At 39.7% G+C, this 18484-nt stretch overlaps 1 protein-coding gene across 2 annotated transcripts; it reads left to right on the top strand.

Moving 5' to 3' along the window:
* Window positions 1-587: 587 nt before the first annotated feature.
* On the top strand, window positions 588-17743 carry AMACR (alpha-methylacyl-CoA racemase). Of its 2 annotated transcripts, XM_016193774.2 has the most exons (6): window positions 588-930; window positions 1230-1373; window positions 2651-2811; window positions 3131-3160; window positions 5774-5960; window positions 16657-17743. In XM_016193774.2, exons 1-6 carry the CDS (start codon window positions 600-602, stop codon window positions 17064-17066), a joined length of 1263 nt encoding a protein of 420 aa, XP_016049260.1. In that variant the 5' UTR covers window positions 588-599; the 3' UTR covers window positions 17067-17743. The 2 variants fall into 2 exon arrangements, with proteins under 2 accessions (XP_016049260.1, XP_007535947.2); XM_007535885.3 differs by lacking the exon at window positions 3131-3160.
* The last annotated feature ends 741 nt before the right edge of the window (window positions 17744-18484 follow it).

Genomic DNA, 18484 nt, shown 5'->3' with positions numbered 1-18484 from the left:
TTCTCAGTTTCCCCATTCACTCCATTGGACACTGCAGTAGTTCTACCAAAGTCACTTATATGGGTGACTATTATTTCTAAATATATATATATTTGCCTATTATATATTATATATATTTGCCTATTTTTATATACATATATATTCGCCTATTTTTGTCTATGGTCCTGCCTTCTCTTCCTTCTAAGTCACACCTATACCATTACTACCTTTCAAAGTCTTTCATCCCCCCCCCCCCCCCCACCACACACTTCTCTGGTTCCTAAGGGGAATTGTTCAGAGCCCTATGGTCATCTTGCCCTAACATTGATGGCCCTCTGGAGGTATAGACCAGCATTCTTTTGCGGTGCTGAAGGTGGGAGTTCTGGTTTCTGTAATTACTTCTTTGCTGGACATGGTCCTGTTTTTGTCTTTCTTAATGGGGTAGGGCTCTGGATCAGTGATGATTTCAGGACAAACCCTGACAGCAAGCGCCAGGAAGGGGTGGTGGTGGTGGTGGAAGGGGGGGAATGGAGGGGGGGATGGGGGGAGGCAGGCCAGGGCGCGCACTAGTGCGCAGACTCGGGGGGGGGGTGTTGCTGGGGCGCAGGCGCACTAGGAGGATGTGGGTCAACGCGGTCCTCTTAGGGGCGGGTTGGTGTGGGTTGAGCGAGTGTGGGGCTCTCCAGTCTGGTCCTGCAGCTGTCATGGCGCTGCGCGGTGTCAACGTGGTGGAACTGGCAGGCCTGGCCCCTGGCCCGTTCTGCGGCATGGTCCTGGCGGATTTCGGGGCACAGGTGCTGCGTGTGGACCGGCCCGGCTCCGCCGGCGATGTGAGCCGCCTGGCGCGGGGCAAGCGCTCGCTGGCGCTGGACCTGAAGCGGCCGCGCGGGGCGGCAGTGCTGCGGCGCCTGTGCGCCAGGGCGGATGTGGTGCTGGAGCCCTTCCGCTGCGGTGAGCCCGGCAGGAGGGAGGCGGACGGGCGGGCAGGTCCAGGCCGAGCCTTGGAAGACTTTGCAGGTCTGCGTTCCGAGAGGGCGCTGTTGCCAAGCATGGCCTCGTTCAGACTGCTTCCCAAGTCGTTCGTGGCTTCTAATCGCCCACTTGGGTTTGTCCTTGATTGTTTGAAGGTCAGGGATGAGCTCCAGTGCAGGTCTTTAAGTTTTCTGTAGGTAAGACTGCACCCTTCTAGACCCCTTTGACACCTTTTTATCTTCCACCCTCTTAGAAGAAAAACTTACTTTTTTCTTAAGGTGTCATGGAAAAACTCCAGCTTGGCCCAGAGGTTCTGCAAAAGGAGAATCCAAGGCTTATCTATGCAAGATTAAGTGGATTTGGGCAGTCAGGAAGATTCAGTAAGGTAGCAGGCCATGACATCAACTATTTGGCTTTGTCAGGTATGTTGAAAATAAAAATAATTCCTCAGCACTTCTTATTTGATTCCAGTTAAAGTTTACTGGTACACTTACGAAAAAAGTGCTTAAAGGTAAGGACTTAAGTATTTATCAGAATTCACAAGTAGAACATACTTGTCTTAAAGGGGTTGTTTTGTCTTAGATAAATATTTTTTGAACTTTTTACTAGTAATTTAATAGTGGTTTGCAAGATTATGAAATTACGCTGCACCTGCCCCCAAAGAGAACAATCTTTTTTTTTTTTTTACTTTCCTCCTCTCTAAACTCCCAGCCAACATACTTGAATAATAATAAGTATACACTCACCCCCCCAAGTAGTAACATTTACTATATTAGTGGAATCAATTCTCAGGCAAACCCCTGATAGTAGATACTTGGTGGTAGTAAAAATGTTTCTTCTAGAGTCTGAAAATGCTGATGTCCTTTGATTTGGGAATCCCTATGCCCTCATTTGTATTGAGAATTATTGCCATGGTCATCATTTCAGACTTATCTGACTTGAAACAAACATGGTTTTCAGCCTGTCATGTACTTCATTAAAATTTGTGCCTGTAAAAATCTTATGAATGCCTAATTCTAGAATTCTAAGAACTGTGTGCTGCCAAGTAAAAGAGTCTCAAATTTTCCATGAGTGTACATTTAAGTGTTGAGGAAAGCATTGTATATGGGTCAGGTGGTGGCACACCTGCTTGAGAGCACACATTACAGTAAGCAAGGACCTGGGTTCAAGCCTCCTAGCTCATACTTGCAGGGGGAAAGCTTCACGAGTGGTTTAGCAGTGCTGCAGGTGTCTCTCCCTCTTGTCATTCCCTTCACTTTCAATTTCTGTCTCTATCCAAAATAAATAAAAATAAAATAATAAAGAATGAGTGTAGAATTGGTTTTTCATTTCTGTTTAACAATTTCATGTCTGTTTTTTTTTTTGGCATACCTTTAACATGAGAATAAAAGTGCACTTTACTGTTGTTAAGGCATAAAATAAATTAATAATGTTTCTTCCCATCCACCTCAGTAAAACTTTGTCTCAAATTTTTAATAATGTAAATTTGAATAGAATTTTAGAAACAGGAAAACTGAAGGGGGAAAGCCTGCTTATAAATATACTGAATGAGTTTAAATTTAAAAACATTGTGTACTAACTTTCACTTAACTCCAGCAACTAGAGAGTTTGCTTATTCCTTTAAGGTGATCATATACTTATTTAAAAGAGGGATTTAATTTACAGTTAAATGATCCCCAATTTTTCTTTAATGGTATAGGTGTACTGTCAAAACTTGGCAGAAATGGTGAGAATCCATATGCCCCACTGAATCTCTTGGCTGACTTTGCTGGTGGTGGCCTCATGTGTGCACTGGGGATTATCCTGGCTCTTTTTGAACGCACATGCTCTGGCAAAGGTCAGGTCATTGATGCAAACATGGTAAGTGTCACCTTGGGGATATAATAAGCCTGCCATCTTTTCCAGATAGGGTGTGTGACTGCCTCAAGTCCTTTTCTGAACAAGATTGGAGATTTGAAAACTGAAGCCAAGTTGCTAAGGACACCCTTTTATTTTAAATAGCTTTACTTCCTTAATGTATGTCAGGCTATTTTATATTGATTATCTCTTTGTAGAGTTAGTTTTCTCAGTGTTTTGTGACTCATCTGACTCTTTGTCTCAAATTAAGTTATTTCTTATGTTTGGTATAGAAATTTCAAGTGATTCACATTTAAAATTGGACTCTCAACATCTCCTTTAGCAGCTAGAAAAGATTATTAAAGATTATAAGGTAAAAATGACTATCTCCATCTTCCCAATTTATCTTGTTTCTGACTTTCTGATGTTGTAATGCTTTGTTTTTCCCATTGTCAGACATTGAGCATGTGCCATATGTTATGCTAGGCACTTTTCTCTGTATGCTTTCTTCTGATTTCTGAAAGCAGTGAGTTTCACTGGAATACATGGTTACTTTATTTAAACATGTTTATTTTATTTTATTTTTTACCACTGCTTACCTCTGGCTTATGGATTGAACCTGGGACTTTGGAGCCTCCAGCATAAGAGTCTCTTTGCATAATCATTATGCTATCTACCCCTGTCCAACATGTTTTATTTTTGTAAGAGAGATCAGAGCAGTGATCAACCCTAGCATGTGGCAATGCCTAAATCAAACCTTGGCTCCCAAGCATGCAAGCCCTGTGCTCTGATGCACTGAAATATCTCCCTCAAACTTACACTATTATTATAAAGAAAAGAAGACTGTTTTTTAGAGATTTGCCAAAGATGTCACAGCTAGATGGGAAAAATCCAATCAAGCACCACAACAGAAGTTTGGACAGATCTTTGGAGATTTGGAGGATTTGAGAGACACAAAATTGGAGGGAGAAAGACCAGTTACTGGGTTAATGCTGAAGTATAAGGACACATACTAAAGTAGTAGTGTGATGGGTCTGGATTTCAGAGATATTTGAGATATAAAATTGCTGGACTTTTGTGAAGCATTGGCAGTCACGGGAGAGGGAAGAATCAAGGATGGTGCCCCCATTTATGACTTGGAAGACCTGGTGGGTGGTGTCACAGACATTTTATGGGGAGGGCTGTGAAGGTTGAGGCCCCATAAGAGCACAGACTCTGGAGGCAGACTTTCTTCACCCCAGCTCTGCTATTTACTGATTCTGTTGTCAGGGGCAAGTTACTTAAAATCCCTGTGCCTCAGCTTCCTTCTTGGTAAAATGGAGGTAATTATGTGAATCTACTATTAACATACAGTATAGTTAGAGAATCAAATAAATTCTTCTAGTGTTTGTTATATAAATAGTCCCTGACATAGAGGAGGAACTCTTATGAATTTGGTATTGTTATTACATTTACTAAAGAGGAAAAGGAATTCAGATCCGGTCACATGTTTGAAATACTGTTGAGATTTCCAAGTGGAATGTTTGAAGTTATAGGCTGGAAACAGGTTTCAGAGTCATTCGGGAACCATGTGAGACCGTGAGGCCCACTAGGGGTGGGGGTAGTGATCCAGCTTTTGATATATGATGACGGAAAAGGTCCTCATTTGGGGGAGACTATTAAGCATGGAGATGAGAAACTGTACCCGTGTGTCAACAACCTTACTGTAAACCATTACTTTCCTCCCTTCAATAAAATGAAGGGGGGGGGGAAGGAATCCAGTATTTGAAGAGTAAGAAGATAAGTTAATGAGAACTAAGTAAAACAGAAAGGCATGTTGTTAAGGAAACAAAAGAAAAGGGATGCCCAGATGGTCAAATCCTGGTGAACTGAAAAGTTTAAAACAGAGCAGTGTAAATGGGATCTGTCACTGGTGACCTCTGCAAAAGCTGCTTACTAGAATCCCTCCTGTCAAAGTTTGTCTTTTGCTTATTTCTCCTAGCAGCCTAATCAACTCCCAGCCCAGTTCTGATTCTGCATCTTGATAACAACTGTTGGAGTGTATCTCACACTGACAATTTTGTCCCTCTCTACAGTCTTCTTCTAGCATTTGCTACAGTGAGTAGGAGGATTTATATGAGATGGATCTTTTTATCTCCTGGCCCAGTCAGAGCACTAGTAGCTAGACATGACTAACTACATTGGCTGTAAGGCCTAGTGCAAGGCTGAGATGCCTTACATTTGTCTATTCCTCTAAGCCACACAACTCCCTGAGAAAGATGTGTTCACTCATATTAGACATTTGAAAATTTCAGACTTGGAGAGGGTAATGGCCTGCTTCTAGAGTAGCTTCCTGGAAGAAAAGCTTCCTAGAGAAGCTCTGCAGCAGGGGTTTGACATTGAATCCTGTGCTTTCTGTCATCACCCTCTGCTGCCCTCTGTGGTACCTAACTACTGTGTGAGCTATTTCCCAGTTTCTTAAATGCATTGCTAGGGACTGAACCTAGGCTCTCTTGCATACAAGGTACGTACTCTGCCACTGAGTTATCTTTCTACCCCCTTTAAATGTTTTATCCTAAGTTTTGAACATATGCAGAGAAAAAGTAATGACTTCCAAAATTAGAATTTTGCCTGTTTCCTTTGGAATGAAAAATAAACATAGTCCCTTCTGAATCCTTTTTTTAACCAGAGTGCTTCTCAGCTCTGGCTTATGAATTTGGGACCTTGGAGCCTCTGGCATGAGAGTCTCTTTGCATAACCACTATGCTATCTTCCTTGCCCCATCTTATGAATCCTCTCTGAATAGTAGTTTCTGAACTGAATAGCATACAGAAAACAGCTCTGTCATAAGCTGCATTAGCTGTCTGGAAATATGAAAGTTGTCATATAGTTTAGTTTTAATACTCAAAGATAAAATTTTTACATTAATATTTATAAAGTGTTTAAAGGTGGATCTGCTTACACAGTTAAATCATCTGAATTTGTATTGTGTTCTGTTTCTTCAAAGGTGGAAGGAACAGCATATCTAAGTTCGTTTCTGTGGAAAACTGAAAAAATGGGACTGTGGGATCAGCCTCAAGGACAAAACTTGCTAGATGGTGGGGCCCATTTCTACACAACATACAGGACAGCAGATGGGGTGTACATGGCTGTTGGAGCAATAGAACCCCAATTCTATGAGCTTCTGATCAAAGGTAACTTACACTCAAGTGCTCCCTTTTTCTGTGGATGCACTTTAGCCTTTGTTTTCAGGGACTTTTGAAATTCATGGTGTTTTTTAGTATTCCACTCCCCATTAGTGTAATTAAAGGTTTCACTATATTGTGGGGCACTCCACATCGGTTTTTAAATCAATAGGCGATTTTAAGAGTCTATAAAAGAAACTCAGGTTCTTGAAAAATAATTCCTTCTGTGGGAGCTCAGTTTCTTATTACATCTCATACTCAGGAAGTAATTTGGTTGTTTATCTTGCCCCTTTGTGCCTACATCTTATTCTTCCCTGGAAATGATTCTTATACCAGTATCACATTGTCCTGATATACAGTAGTTCTGTAGTAAGGTTGAAATCAGGAAGGGTGAATCTTCTAAATTTTTTTTCTGTTAAGATTCTTTTGGTCAGTTTGGGTCTCTTCTACTCCCATATGCATTTAAGAATTCATTTACCAGGGGGTCAGGCGGTAGCGCAGCGGATTAAGCGCATGTGGCGCAAAGCGCAAGGACCTGCGTAATGACCCCTGTTGGAGCCCCTGGCTCCCCACCTGCAGGGGAGTCGTTTCACAAGTGGTGAGGCAGGTCTGCAGGTGTCTGTCTTTCTCTCCCCCTCTCTGTCTTCCCCTCCTCTCTCCATTTCTCTCTGTCCTATCCAACAACGAACGACATCAACAACAACAATAATAACCACAACAAGAGCAACAAAAGGGGGAAGAAAAATGGCCTACAGGAGCAGTGAATTCATGGTGCAGGCACTGAGCCCCAGCAATAACCCTGGATGTAAAAAAAAAAAAAAAAGAATTCAGTTACCTATTTCTGTTAAAGAAAAAAGATATATATATGGCTGGGCATTGGTGCACTGAATTGATCACACATGTTACAATGTACAATGATGTGGGTTTAAGGGCCCAATCCCCACTTGCAACGTGAAAGCTTTACTAGAGGTGAAGCAGTACTGCAGGTGTTGTACCTGGGTCCGTGATATAAAGTGTCCTGGAGCTCAGCTTCCCCAGAGACACCCCCTACTAGGGAAAGAGAGAAGCAGACTGGGAGTATGGACCGACCAGTCAACGCCCATGTTCAGCGGGGAAGCAATTACAGAAGCCACACCTTCCACCTTCTGCAACCCACAATGACCCTGGGTCCATGCTCCCAGAGGGATAGAGAATGGGAAAGCTATCATGGGAGGGGATGGGATATGGAGATTGGGTGGAGTTGTACCCCTCCTACCCTATGGTAGGATTAACAAAAGTTAATTAATCCTTTCTTTAATAAAAAAAAATATATATATATATATAGAACAAAAAAAAAGAAATACACAAGGAAACAAAGGTGATGTAAAAGCAGAGAACCTTTATTATTCTAGCCGGCTAGGGCTGAGTTACCCGGGGGCTGACACACCAGCTCTCTGGTAATCGACCCCGTACCCAAGTCTTATTAAGGTTTATATACCTTTCACATTACATGGCTACGTGACAAGGTTCAGCTACACAATGTGGTTACATGACAGTTTTACATCTATAGCCCACAGGTGCCGGGAAGGGGAGGGGTCTTTTTTGTCCTTGGAGTTACCTCTTTTTCCTGACTCCAGGTTCCCAGGCTGTTTTCTCAGAGTCTGCCCTTGTATTTATCTCAGGCCTTGCAGACTCCCAGGCCTGTCTTGTAATTGCTTACTTAACCCTTGGGTTGCCTGAGTCTAGGTTCATTTGTTTGTTTATATACCATTTTACATTTATTACTTTTTGCTCAGTTCCTACACAGGTATCTTCCTCCCTCCCTCTCTCCCTTGACAGGGATTGTGTTGAATCTAAAACAGCCTAGGGATTATTGCCATTTTAACAACATTAAGCATTATGACCCATGAACTTAGAATACTATTTATTTATTTATTATTATTAGTTTTTTACTTTGTTTTAGTGGTTATAGTTTCCAGTGCACAAGTTGCTGCTATCTTACTGCTTTTTATAGAACATATTTTTTAAAAAAATTTTAGTGACTTAATATTACTGATTTTCAAAATTATAAGATAACTGGGGGTATAATTCTGCACCGTTCCCACCACCAGAGTTCTATGTCCCCATCCCCTCCATTGAATGCTACAATAACTTAGTAGTTTTCCCAAAGTTGAATATATGTGTTAACTATTATTTCTATAACAATCTGCCTATATTTATATATTTTTTCCCTATGGTCCTGCCTTCTCTCTTGTTTTTTTTTTTCATTTTTAAAATTATTTTTATTTATTGGATAAAGACATGTAGAAATTGAGAGGGAAGAGGGTGATAGGGAGAGAGGGAAAGAGACACTTAAAACACTGCTTTGCCATTCCTAAAGCTTTCCCCCCGCAGGTGGGGACCAGGGCCTAGACCCAGTCCCTGTGTGCTGATCCAGGTGTACTACCACCTGGTGGCCCCCCTTCTCTTTCTTTCTGAGTCACTATTTGCAGTTGTCCTCTCCAGATCCTGATGGAGTTGGAGTTCATATTATCCACCATCTAGTCACATTACCCTATCACTTTCCCCCACTGGGAGTATGGATCAAAATTCTTTTTAGGGTGCAGCAGGTGGAAGTTCTGGCTTTTGTAATAGCTTCTCCACTGGATGTGTGGCAGGTTGATTCATAACCACAACCTGCTTCTGTCTTCCCCTAGTGGGATAGGGCTCTGGAGAGGTGAGGTTCTGTGACACATTGGTGTCATTATCTACCCAAAAGAGGATGGAATCGTGATAGCATCTGCAGCTTGAACCTGTTTTTTTTTTTAATTTAATTTATAAAATGGTAACACTGACAAAACCATAGGATAAGAGGGGTACAACTCCACACAATCCTCACCACTAGAACTCCATATCCCCTCCTCTCCCCTGATAGCTTTCCTATTATTTAACCCTCTGAGAGTATGGACCCAGGGTTATTATGGGATGCAGAAGGTGGAAGGTCTGGCTTATGTAATTGCTTTCCCACTGAACACGGATGTTGGCAGGTCAATTCATACTCCCAGCCTGTCTTTCTCTTTCCCTAGTGGGGCAGGGCACTGGGGAAGTGGGGCTCCAGAACGCATTGGTGGGGCCATCTCCCCAGGGAAGTCTGGTTGGGTTTTTAAGGCTACAGTTACTGGCTAGAGTGCCAGGCTTTCCCCCCTGAGAAATTGAAGCAAGTATTTCCAAACAAAAGCTATAAATTGTAAAGAATGAAATTATTACAGGGATAGATTTGGAAAAGATCCTGACTAGGCTATCCCTTAATTAGCAACCTTAATTATTAGGTGAGTGTATAGTAGGATTTAAAGACAGTTTGATTTCTTTTGAATTTGTCTTTTTGCCTTCCACTCCAGCCTCGGTGTAGACATGTTACATGGGTGTAAGAAAGCATACCAGGGGTTAGGACTATTTGGTACTCTGGTTCTGCAGGATTTAACTCAGGTTCTCAGTTTATGAGAATAATCCTCATAAGTGTTACTTGGGTTTTCAGACATTATCTTCTCCCCATTTATTTGCCTACTGGCAGCTAGCAGAGCTTTCCTTGAGGAGAAGAGACAGGAAGAGGAAGCAAGTTTTCTTAAAGAGCCATACACATGACCATTTTGTTGATTATGAATAAAACTTCTCAGGAATAATGCAACTCTCCTATATTCCCCCATTTGTCTAGATAACCTGTCTCATTTGTTTTTCAAGGTTGCCACATAGCTGGGGCTCTAGGGATGAAATTAGTAAAGTTATAATATTGCAAGTTCAGTGGTCAGTCATTTTTCTTGGATAAGTATTCTTTGGGCCATTACAGTTTTTAGTTAACACCTAGAGTTTTTAAAAATTAATTCTAACACTGATCAAGCAAATGATCATATGTCTACTACCATCATTTGTGCAAAGGAAAATATGTACAGCATGGGAATAGAGGTCATTTTGCTCCTCAAATCATTCCAACTCTTGTGCCTCCTGGCTGCTTTTGGACTGTTCTAGACCAGGAGGGGAATTGCAAATCAGGTGCTTATCTCAAGAGACTGCTGGTGACTCTCTTCCTGCAGTCCCAAGTGATTGACAGCTTCAATTTCTCCCTAAGAATTTTAGCCCTTCAGGCTCTGTGATATTACCAGTCTTTTTGTTGCTTTTATGCAAGAACAGATTGTCAAAGGTTCTTGCCATGGTATATCATGGTATTTTAAAACATGAGTTTTGGCATGATCATTTCTAACATCCATACATCACCTCAACCAGTGAGCCTCTATAGAACATTTTAATTTTTCTCCTTCCTTCCTTCCTTCCCTTCTTTCTTTTTCTTTTTGTGGGATCTCTCTCTATATATATGTACATATGCATACATATATTATTGGAGGGATTAATGGTTTACAGTAAACATAGTTGTTGATACATATGTAGATTTTCTCAGTTTTCTGCAAAACATTGTCAGCCCAGATCCAGCATCACCATCAAGCATCAGAACCTGAAAGCTCCCCCTCCCTCAAAACACAAACACACACACACACACACACATACCTTTCCCTAGAGTCCTTTACTTTGATGCAATATACCAAACCCAGTCCAAGTTCTACTTTGTCTTCCTCCTCTCTGTTCTTTATTTCTCAACTTCTGTCCATGAGTGAGATCATCGCATATTCATTTTTCTCATTTTCACTTATCTTGGTTAACATGTTTCCTTTGAGCTCATCTAAGATGAGGTAAAGAGGGAGTCGGGCTGTAGCACAGCGGGTTAAGCGCAGGTGGCGCAAAGCACAAGGACCGACATAAGGATCCCGGTTCAAACCCCGGCTCCCCACCTGCAGGGGAGTCGCTTCACAAGTGGTGAAGCAGGTCTGCAGGTGTCTATCTTTCTCTCCCCTCTCTGTCTTCCCCTCCTCTCTCCATTTCTCTCTGTCCTATCCAACAACGACAACAACAATAATAACTACAACAATAAAACAACAAGGGCAACAAAAGGGAATAAATAAACATAAAAAAATTAATAAGAAAAAGGGAAAAAAATAAATAAGATGAGGTAAAGAAGGTGAATGCACCATTCTTATAAATAAATAAAGACAAAAGTGAGTTACCACTTCACCCCTGTGAGAATGTCATACATTAGAAATGACAGCAACAACAAATGCTGGAGAGGTTGGGGGGACAAAGGAACCCTCCTGCACTGCTGGTGGGAATGTAAATTGGTTCAACCCTGATGGAGAGAAATCTGGAGAACTCTCAGAAGGCTAGGGATTTTTTTTTCTATCATCATCAATCATCATCATTATAATTATTATGGAGTTAATGATTTATACTAAGTACAATTGTTGACACATGGGTAAAAGTTCTCATCTCACCATGATAGGTGTTTGCTAAACACCTCAGCCTAGGTTCTCCACCATCATGCACTAGGGCTTTAAAGCTTACCCTGTACCCCCACACTGCCCAGAGTCCTTTATTTTGGTGGAATACACTAAACCCAGTCCAAGTTCAGCTTGTGTTTCCCTTTCCATTTTGTTTCTCAAGTTCTGCCCATGAGTGAGATCATCCCATATTCATCCTTCTCTTTCTGGCTTATCTCACTTAACATGATTCCTTTAAGCTCCATCCAAGATAAGGTAAAGAAGGTGACTCCATTCTTAATAGCAGAGTATTCCATTGTGTATATATGTATCATAACTTTCTTTCTTAGGCACATATCTGTTGATGGACACATAGCAGTCTAAACTCTCAGAAGGCATAGGTGAACTTGTCTCCTGGGGATATATCCTAAGGAATCAAACATATCCATCCAAAAAAAATCTATATATACTTCTGGAAAATTTTTCTGACTGGTTATTGGTACCATCCCTCACTTTGTGACATCTTCTCTGGGTTTTTGCTTTCTGAGTCTAAACTATATGATCCCTCTTTAGATTTTGACACCCTCCTGTCTTTTTTTTTAATTTATTTTATTAATGACTTAGTATTGATTTACAAAATTATGAGATAACAGGGGTATAATTCTGCACCACCAGAGTTCTGTGTCCCCATTCCTTCATTGGAAGCTATAGCTGTTGCAGATAAGGATTAACTATTATTTCTATAACTATCTGTCTATGTTTGTATATATTTTCCCATTATTTCTGATGGTCTCATCTTCTCTTCCTTCTTAAGTCATAAATACACCTATAATATACTATACACCTATAATACACTTCTGAATGTCCTTCCTGTTTTTCCTTCTCTCTCCAACTCCTGATGGAGTTGGAGTTCAGAGTCTTCTGGTCATCTTCCCTTATCATTTCTCTCCTGCTGGGAGTATGGACCATAATTTTTGTGGGTAGGGGGAAAGTGGGAGCTCTGGCTTCTGTAATTACTTCTCTGCTGGACATGGACATTGGCAGGTTGATCCATACCCCTAGTTGTTTCTGTCTTTCCCTAGTGGGGTAGGGCTCTGCAGAGGTTGAATATATTCTCTGCAGATATATTGGTGAGGTTGTCTTCCCAGGGAAGTCAGGGTGGAATCATCATAGTGTCTGCAACTTGGTGGCTGAAAGGCAGTAATATATAAAGCAAGACAAATTATATAATGAATAGAAACTAAAAAGTAGAAAATAGAGCAGATGAGAACATGGATCTTAGGGTGGAAAGAATAGAAGAAGTCTTTTTTAAAATTTTTATTTGTGATTTAATAATTATTGAGAAGATTGTGGTATAAGAGAGGTACAATTCCCACCAGACAAAGTCTTATTTTAGGTATGTTCCTAGGAGCCTCTGACTTTCATAGTTTTTGCTTGAGTTTGATAGCTAACATGGAGGTGTACAAAAATATTATCTGGGAAGATGGTGTCAGAGTTGAGAACAGGAATAGAATGTTGGGTCGGAGTAGAGAATAGCTCTCAAACTTGAAGAAAATCTCTGAATGAAATTAAAAATTATTTACCCCATCCACCTGATGCAGAGCCCAAATATATTTATATTTAGTACAGGAGCCTGTGTAACTTCCTAGTCCATATTAGTCTGAGCTCGCAGTTTGTGGTCACAGCTGGGAACATTCTAAGCTGCACTCATTTCAGGACCAGTGTTTCTTGAGTGGCAGGGTAGGATGACCCAGCCTTCCTCCGGAGAGTGGTGCAGTCCCTGCCAATGCTACTTCAAAAGGAGGACAAGTTCCTGGAGTGGCCCATGAGAGGATTTATGTTGATATACTGATGGAAGTGTCCAGTGATACACCCATGGCCTTTTATGGCATCCTTATTCTCCTCCTCCCTAAAGAGTTCACTAGGGATCCGTAGCTGACCTATGACTTGTGCTGTAGGTAGATGTAGCACATTAAGAGGGGTTTTCCATAATTTGCATAGTCCATGTCAGAATGCATCAGAATTTTCTTTCTTTCACAGCACTTATTTTCAAAAGCAGTAATTTTTGTAATCACATATATACTACTTTGCTTTCAAATTCATATCTATAATGATTTTTATTCCTCATTTATATTTGAGATCTATGAGATCGAACATTCATTTAGCTCTTTAATATATAAACATAAACATACAAGGTATCTGCAAAGTAAAGACTTTATTGTGCTGTGTCCCTGCAGCAAGAAGATCTGAAGATATTGACAGATGCATGACATTTTGAGTTAACAACTCTACAGTACAGTCTGTTAAAAAATAGAGGTTTTTTTTTTCCTAATTCTGGGCCTCATGCATGCAGAATTTCACCACTCCCAAAAACTCCTTCTCTTCCTCCTCCTCCTCCTCTTTTTTCTTATTATTTATAATTCAGAGAAAGAAGTAAGTAAGTACTACAGAACCAGAGCTGCCCCTTGTGCCATGTTACTCTGTATAGTGTTAAGACTCAAACCTGGGCAAGTCATGTTCCCTACTCAGTAAGCCATACAGCTTCTAAGATAGAGAATTATTGAAAGTTATTTTAAAATATCATTTGAAAAAGCATCATGAAGGGGCTGGGCAGTAGTGCACCTGGTTGAGCACATACATTCCAGTGCACAAGCACCCAGGTTCAAGCCCCCAGTCTCCACCTGTGAGGAGGGAGCTGCATGAGTAGTAGAGCAGTGGTCACCCTACTTTTCCTCTTCCTCTCCCTACCTTTCCCTTCTCTCTCAATATCTATTTCTATAACAAATAAATAAATAAACAAACAAATAAATGTCATGAAGAATTAGAGAAGACATAGAGAATCCAAAACCTAGTGCTTTACTAGTGGGATGTAACATTGTGCAGACACTGTGGAAAACAGTGCACAATGTTACAGCTTCTCCAAAAATTAAGCATAGACTTAACACATCATCTAGCAGTTCCAATTCTGGGTATTTCAAAAACAATTGAAAGCTGGGACTCAAACAAATGTTTACACAGACATGCTTTATAACAGATTATTTGTTATAACTAAAAGGTGGAAGCAACCCAGTGTCTTTCAGTAAATAAATGGATAGATAAAGTGGTTGTCTTATGTGTTTTCAGTCAAAGTTTAGGTGCTCAAGAAGAAGAAAACAAAGTGAGTGGCATTCCTAGCAACAGTTCTTTGGAGGTTAACCTGAAAGTATGACTGCAGATTTCTTCGTATTTGAATGGACAAAAGAAAATTCAACCTACATCCCATAGTTGTCTTTGTATAGTAATCTAGAACTATATGAGTTTTTTCAATTTTCTTATAGCTGTCAAAACCCTAAGAAGAGCCTGCAGTATTCATTAATGGCTTTTGACATTTATAGGAGCATTTGTATCTTCAGAGCAGTCATAATTCTTCAGTATGATATAGGGGAAGGAAATGATGGTAAAACTCAGGTATTTGTCTAACTTTGCTAAACCTATGTAAAATGTTATGTATAAGAAGGGCCTTAGACCATTATTCCTCTACTTTAAAAAAAAAGATTATTTCAAACATTGTATTTATTTACATTAGAGACAGAAATTGAGAAAGAAGGGGAGATTTAGAGGGAGGGACAGAGACACCTGCAGCATTGCTTCATCACTTGTGAAGCTTTCCCTCTGAAGGTGGGGACTAGGAGGTTGAACGCAGATCCTTAATCATTGTAATATGTGCATTCAGTCATGTGCATCCCCAAACCTTATTTAACTCTTAACCATTAGTAATAATTCAAACTTAAAACCACCTTCTACAAGGAAATAAAAACAATATTTATAATATCCCCCCAGAAACATTTATACTTTACTGCAAGTAAAGTGGGCCTTGGAAGTAATTTAATGAGCACAAAAGTCCTGGTGTATTTCCAGGGTATATCCTAAAAGTCAGTAAAGGAAGAATAGATCATGTCCTGGCTTAGAGAAGCCATCCTTTCTCCTACATCTAAAAAATGAGTACTTTATCCTCTCTGCTCTCTCTATGTACTAATGGGTCCTTCAAGGCCCTTCATTCTGTTATCAGCGCTTGCAAACCTCTTTCCCCAAAAGCTGAGTGGGCTGTTGTCTGCACCACAAAACACTAATTTAGACACAAACTCCATCACTCTCTCTTGTACAGAAAAAAAAAATCCAATTAAGAAATGTAGGTGTAATTTTTTTGGGAAAGTAAGGAACAAAGGTAAAATGTGGTAGTAAGCAACTTCCATAGTAGTAAGCAACTTTCCATGGTCAGAAACTTCCTAGTTTTTGTGATTTTTCTTAGGTCTTTCCCTTCCATTGCTCATGACCCTCATGTGATTAAGTCACAGGTTCACATTATGTTAACATGTTTCTTCATTCCAGCATATGTGGCTCCAGTCACCTCAGGTGCTGATTTTTATTTCCTTCTTCTATCACTCTATCAATGCTTGGGCAGAAATTCTGCTTGCCCTACTATTGACTGATCTACTTCCAACTCTGTTCCTATTTGCTGTAGGAATTATTTGCATAAGTGTTGTAAGAAGGCAATGAGAAAAACAAAAAAAATCACTTCCCTCTTAGAGCTCTTTTATTTGGTTAAAACAAAGAGAAATGAATGTTATTTATAAATTTGGACTCTTGAATTTAGTCATGGGTCTCAAGGCTTCTTTAGAAACCAGGACAGTCATGTATAAAATCATCTACATTTTACATTCTGTAAGATTTGAGAGCATTTTACAAAAAGTTACTTTAATTCAATGTAACAGGTAATAAGATCATGAGGAAAAGTCTTTTTATTATTAGTTTATTAGTCACTTAGTAATTATTAAATTATAGAGGTATAGTTTACACTTCACCCACCACTGAAGTTTCTGTCCTTTGCTTCTGATAACCACTGTAGTTCTCAAAAAGTCTATTAGATAGACAAAAGAATATATATATATATATGTATATATATAAAGAATATATATATATATATGTGTGTGTGTGTGTGTGTGTGTTCTTGAAAACCTACTCATGGGGAAAGATTGATTTCTAGAAGCTAGACCATTAAAAAAATAGACTCTGGGTTGGCAAGATAGTTTCCCTGGGAAGGTGCCTGCTTTGTCATGTGCACTTCTACCACACTGGAGGAAGCTTCAGTGCTATGACATCTTTCTCTTTGTTGTCTAGTTCTTGGCAGATTTAGTCTAGTCTGTGTTCTGTTACCCGTGCTATCTCTGTCTTCTCTAGCCTTGGCTCCAGCTTCAAACTGAGTTTGAATTTCTTCTCTTGGCCCATTTGAAAAACTCTTATAGACCATCCTACTTAGGGTAGTGTGGTGAGCTCAAAACTCATTTCTGCTGATCAGATCACTTCACCAAAAGCAAAGCATAATAATTTAGATAATCATTTTTTCTCAGGACTTGACCTAAAGTCTGATGAACTTCCCCATCAGATGAGCACAAGTGATTGGCCAGAAATGAAGAAGAAATTTGCAGAGATATTTGCAAAGAAGACAAAAGCTGAATGGTGTCAGATCTTTGATGGCACAGATGCATGTGTGACCCCGGTTCTGACTTTTGAAGAGGTTCTCCATCACGGCCATAACAAAGATCGGGGCTCATTTATCACAGATGAAGATCAGGTCACAAGTCCTCGCCCTGCCCCTCTGCTGTCAAACACCCCAGCAATCCCTTCTTCCAAAAGGGATGCTTTGGTGGGAGAACATACTGAAGAGATACTTCATGAATTTGGGTTCACCCAGGAAGAGATCCATCAGCTTAAGAAAGATAAAATCATTGAAAGTTTTATGCCAAGATCTAATCTCTAAGTTCCAACCTTCACAGCTCAACTAAATTTTAATATTACATTTTCAGCACTAAATAATATGTAAAATTATATGTGTGGAAACATGAAGGGACATTATCCAACTATTTGAATCAACTATTTGATGTCAACTATTTGACATCATATTTGATAATGTCAAGGGACATGATCCAACTATTTGATTTAACTATTTGAATCCAACTATTTGAATCAACTATTCAGATCAACTATTTGAATAGTTGGACATTATCCAACTATTTGAATTATACCATTGTCCATTTGCAAACCTACTATACTTTTCCTGCTCTTACCAGTCTGTAGCTTCCACTCCCTACACATCCTCCACTGCCTCCAGAAGGCTGACATTTACTCCTTCTTTCCTTAGGCCATTGCTCAGATGTCAACTTAAGGTCATTCTTTTCCTGACCTTTGGCTAAAGCAGCAGTTCTGATCACATGTTCTTCTTTTCTAATTTATAATAATGATTGAATTCTAAAAAGTAAATAACATAACTTTTAGCCTGAGAATGTTTTTAGTTTACATTTAATAAATTTAGCACTTTTTTTATACCTTCCAATTTATTTGATAGATTGTATTTGTTTATATTAAAATACTTAAATATTTATAATATAATTTAATGAGTATGCTTTTTACTAAATAAATTTCTTTTCCTTTAAAGTTTATGTTTACATGTGTGAAAAAGACTTCTACTGTTAAGCAAAATGTCTCTAGAAAAGTCTGATCTTTTTAATTTGATAAGAAAATTGGCCAGTGTCTTTGAAGTTAATTTTTAGAAAATGTTCTTGACATTTCTTTCAGTTAATTCTCACCCCTCCATTTAGATCACTTTCCTAAGACCCTGACTCTTGTGAGGTATAAATTACACCATTGTCCATTTGCAAACTTACTAGATTCTTCCTGCTCTTACCAGTCTGTAGCTTCCACTCCCTACACATCCTCCACTGCCCCCAGAAGGCTGACATTTACTCCTTTCCTTAGGCTATTGCTCAGATGTCAACTTAAGGTCATTCTTTTCTTGACCTTTGGCTAAAGCAGCAGTTCTGATCACATGTTCTTCTTTTGTCCTATTTCTTTACACACTGTTTTACTACTAACATATTAAAGCCAGGCCTCATTCTTGGTAACAAAAGCATGTTAGAAATGAAGATTTATACAGAGCTCTAGCTTGTTTTTAGTGGTAAATTCCCAATTCCTAGAATAGTGCCTGTCCTGCAGTGGAAACTTGTATTTACAAAAGGATTAATTCAATAGTGAAGTGCTGTCAGTTCTCCATTGCTTACTCTACCCCATTGCTACTGTTACTTATTCCCTGGTTTACCACTCAGCTTCCCTACTTGACTTTTAACCTCTAGTGTTAATGCTTTCACTTTTTTCCCCAACAGGTTTCAATCTAGTGAAAAA

Source organism: Erinaceus europaeus, chromosome 5 (assembly GCF_950295315.1).
Source record: "Erinaceus europaeus chromosome 5, mEriEur2.1, whole genome shotgun sequence".
In the NCBI taxonomy this organism is placed as follows: Eukaryota; Metazoa; Chordata; class Mammalia; order Eulipotyphla; family Erinaceidae; genus Erinaceus; species Erinaceus europaeus.
This window is presented reverse-complemented; position numbering and strand designations above follow the sequence as displayed.

Excerpts from the sequence above, each read along its gene's own strand:
- AMACR (XM_016193774.2), top strand. The coding sequence starts at position 600 with ATGTGGGTCAACGCGGTCCTCTTAGGGGCGGGTTGGTGTGGGTTGAGC. Across the intron at positions 3,161-5,773 it reads AGATTATTAAAGATTATAAG|GTGGAAGGAACAGCATATCT; the intron begins GTAAAAATGACT and ends GTTTCTTCAAAG. Across the intron at positions 5,961-16,656 it reads CTATGAGCTTCTGATCAAAG|GACTTGACCTAAAGTCTGAT; the intron begins GTAACTTACACT and ends ATTTTTTCTCAG.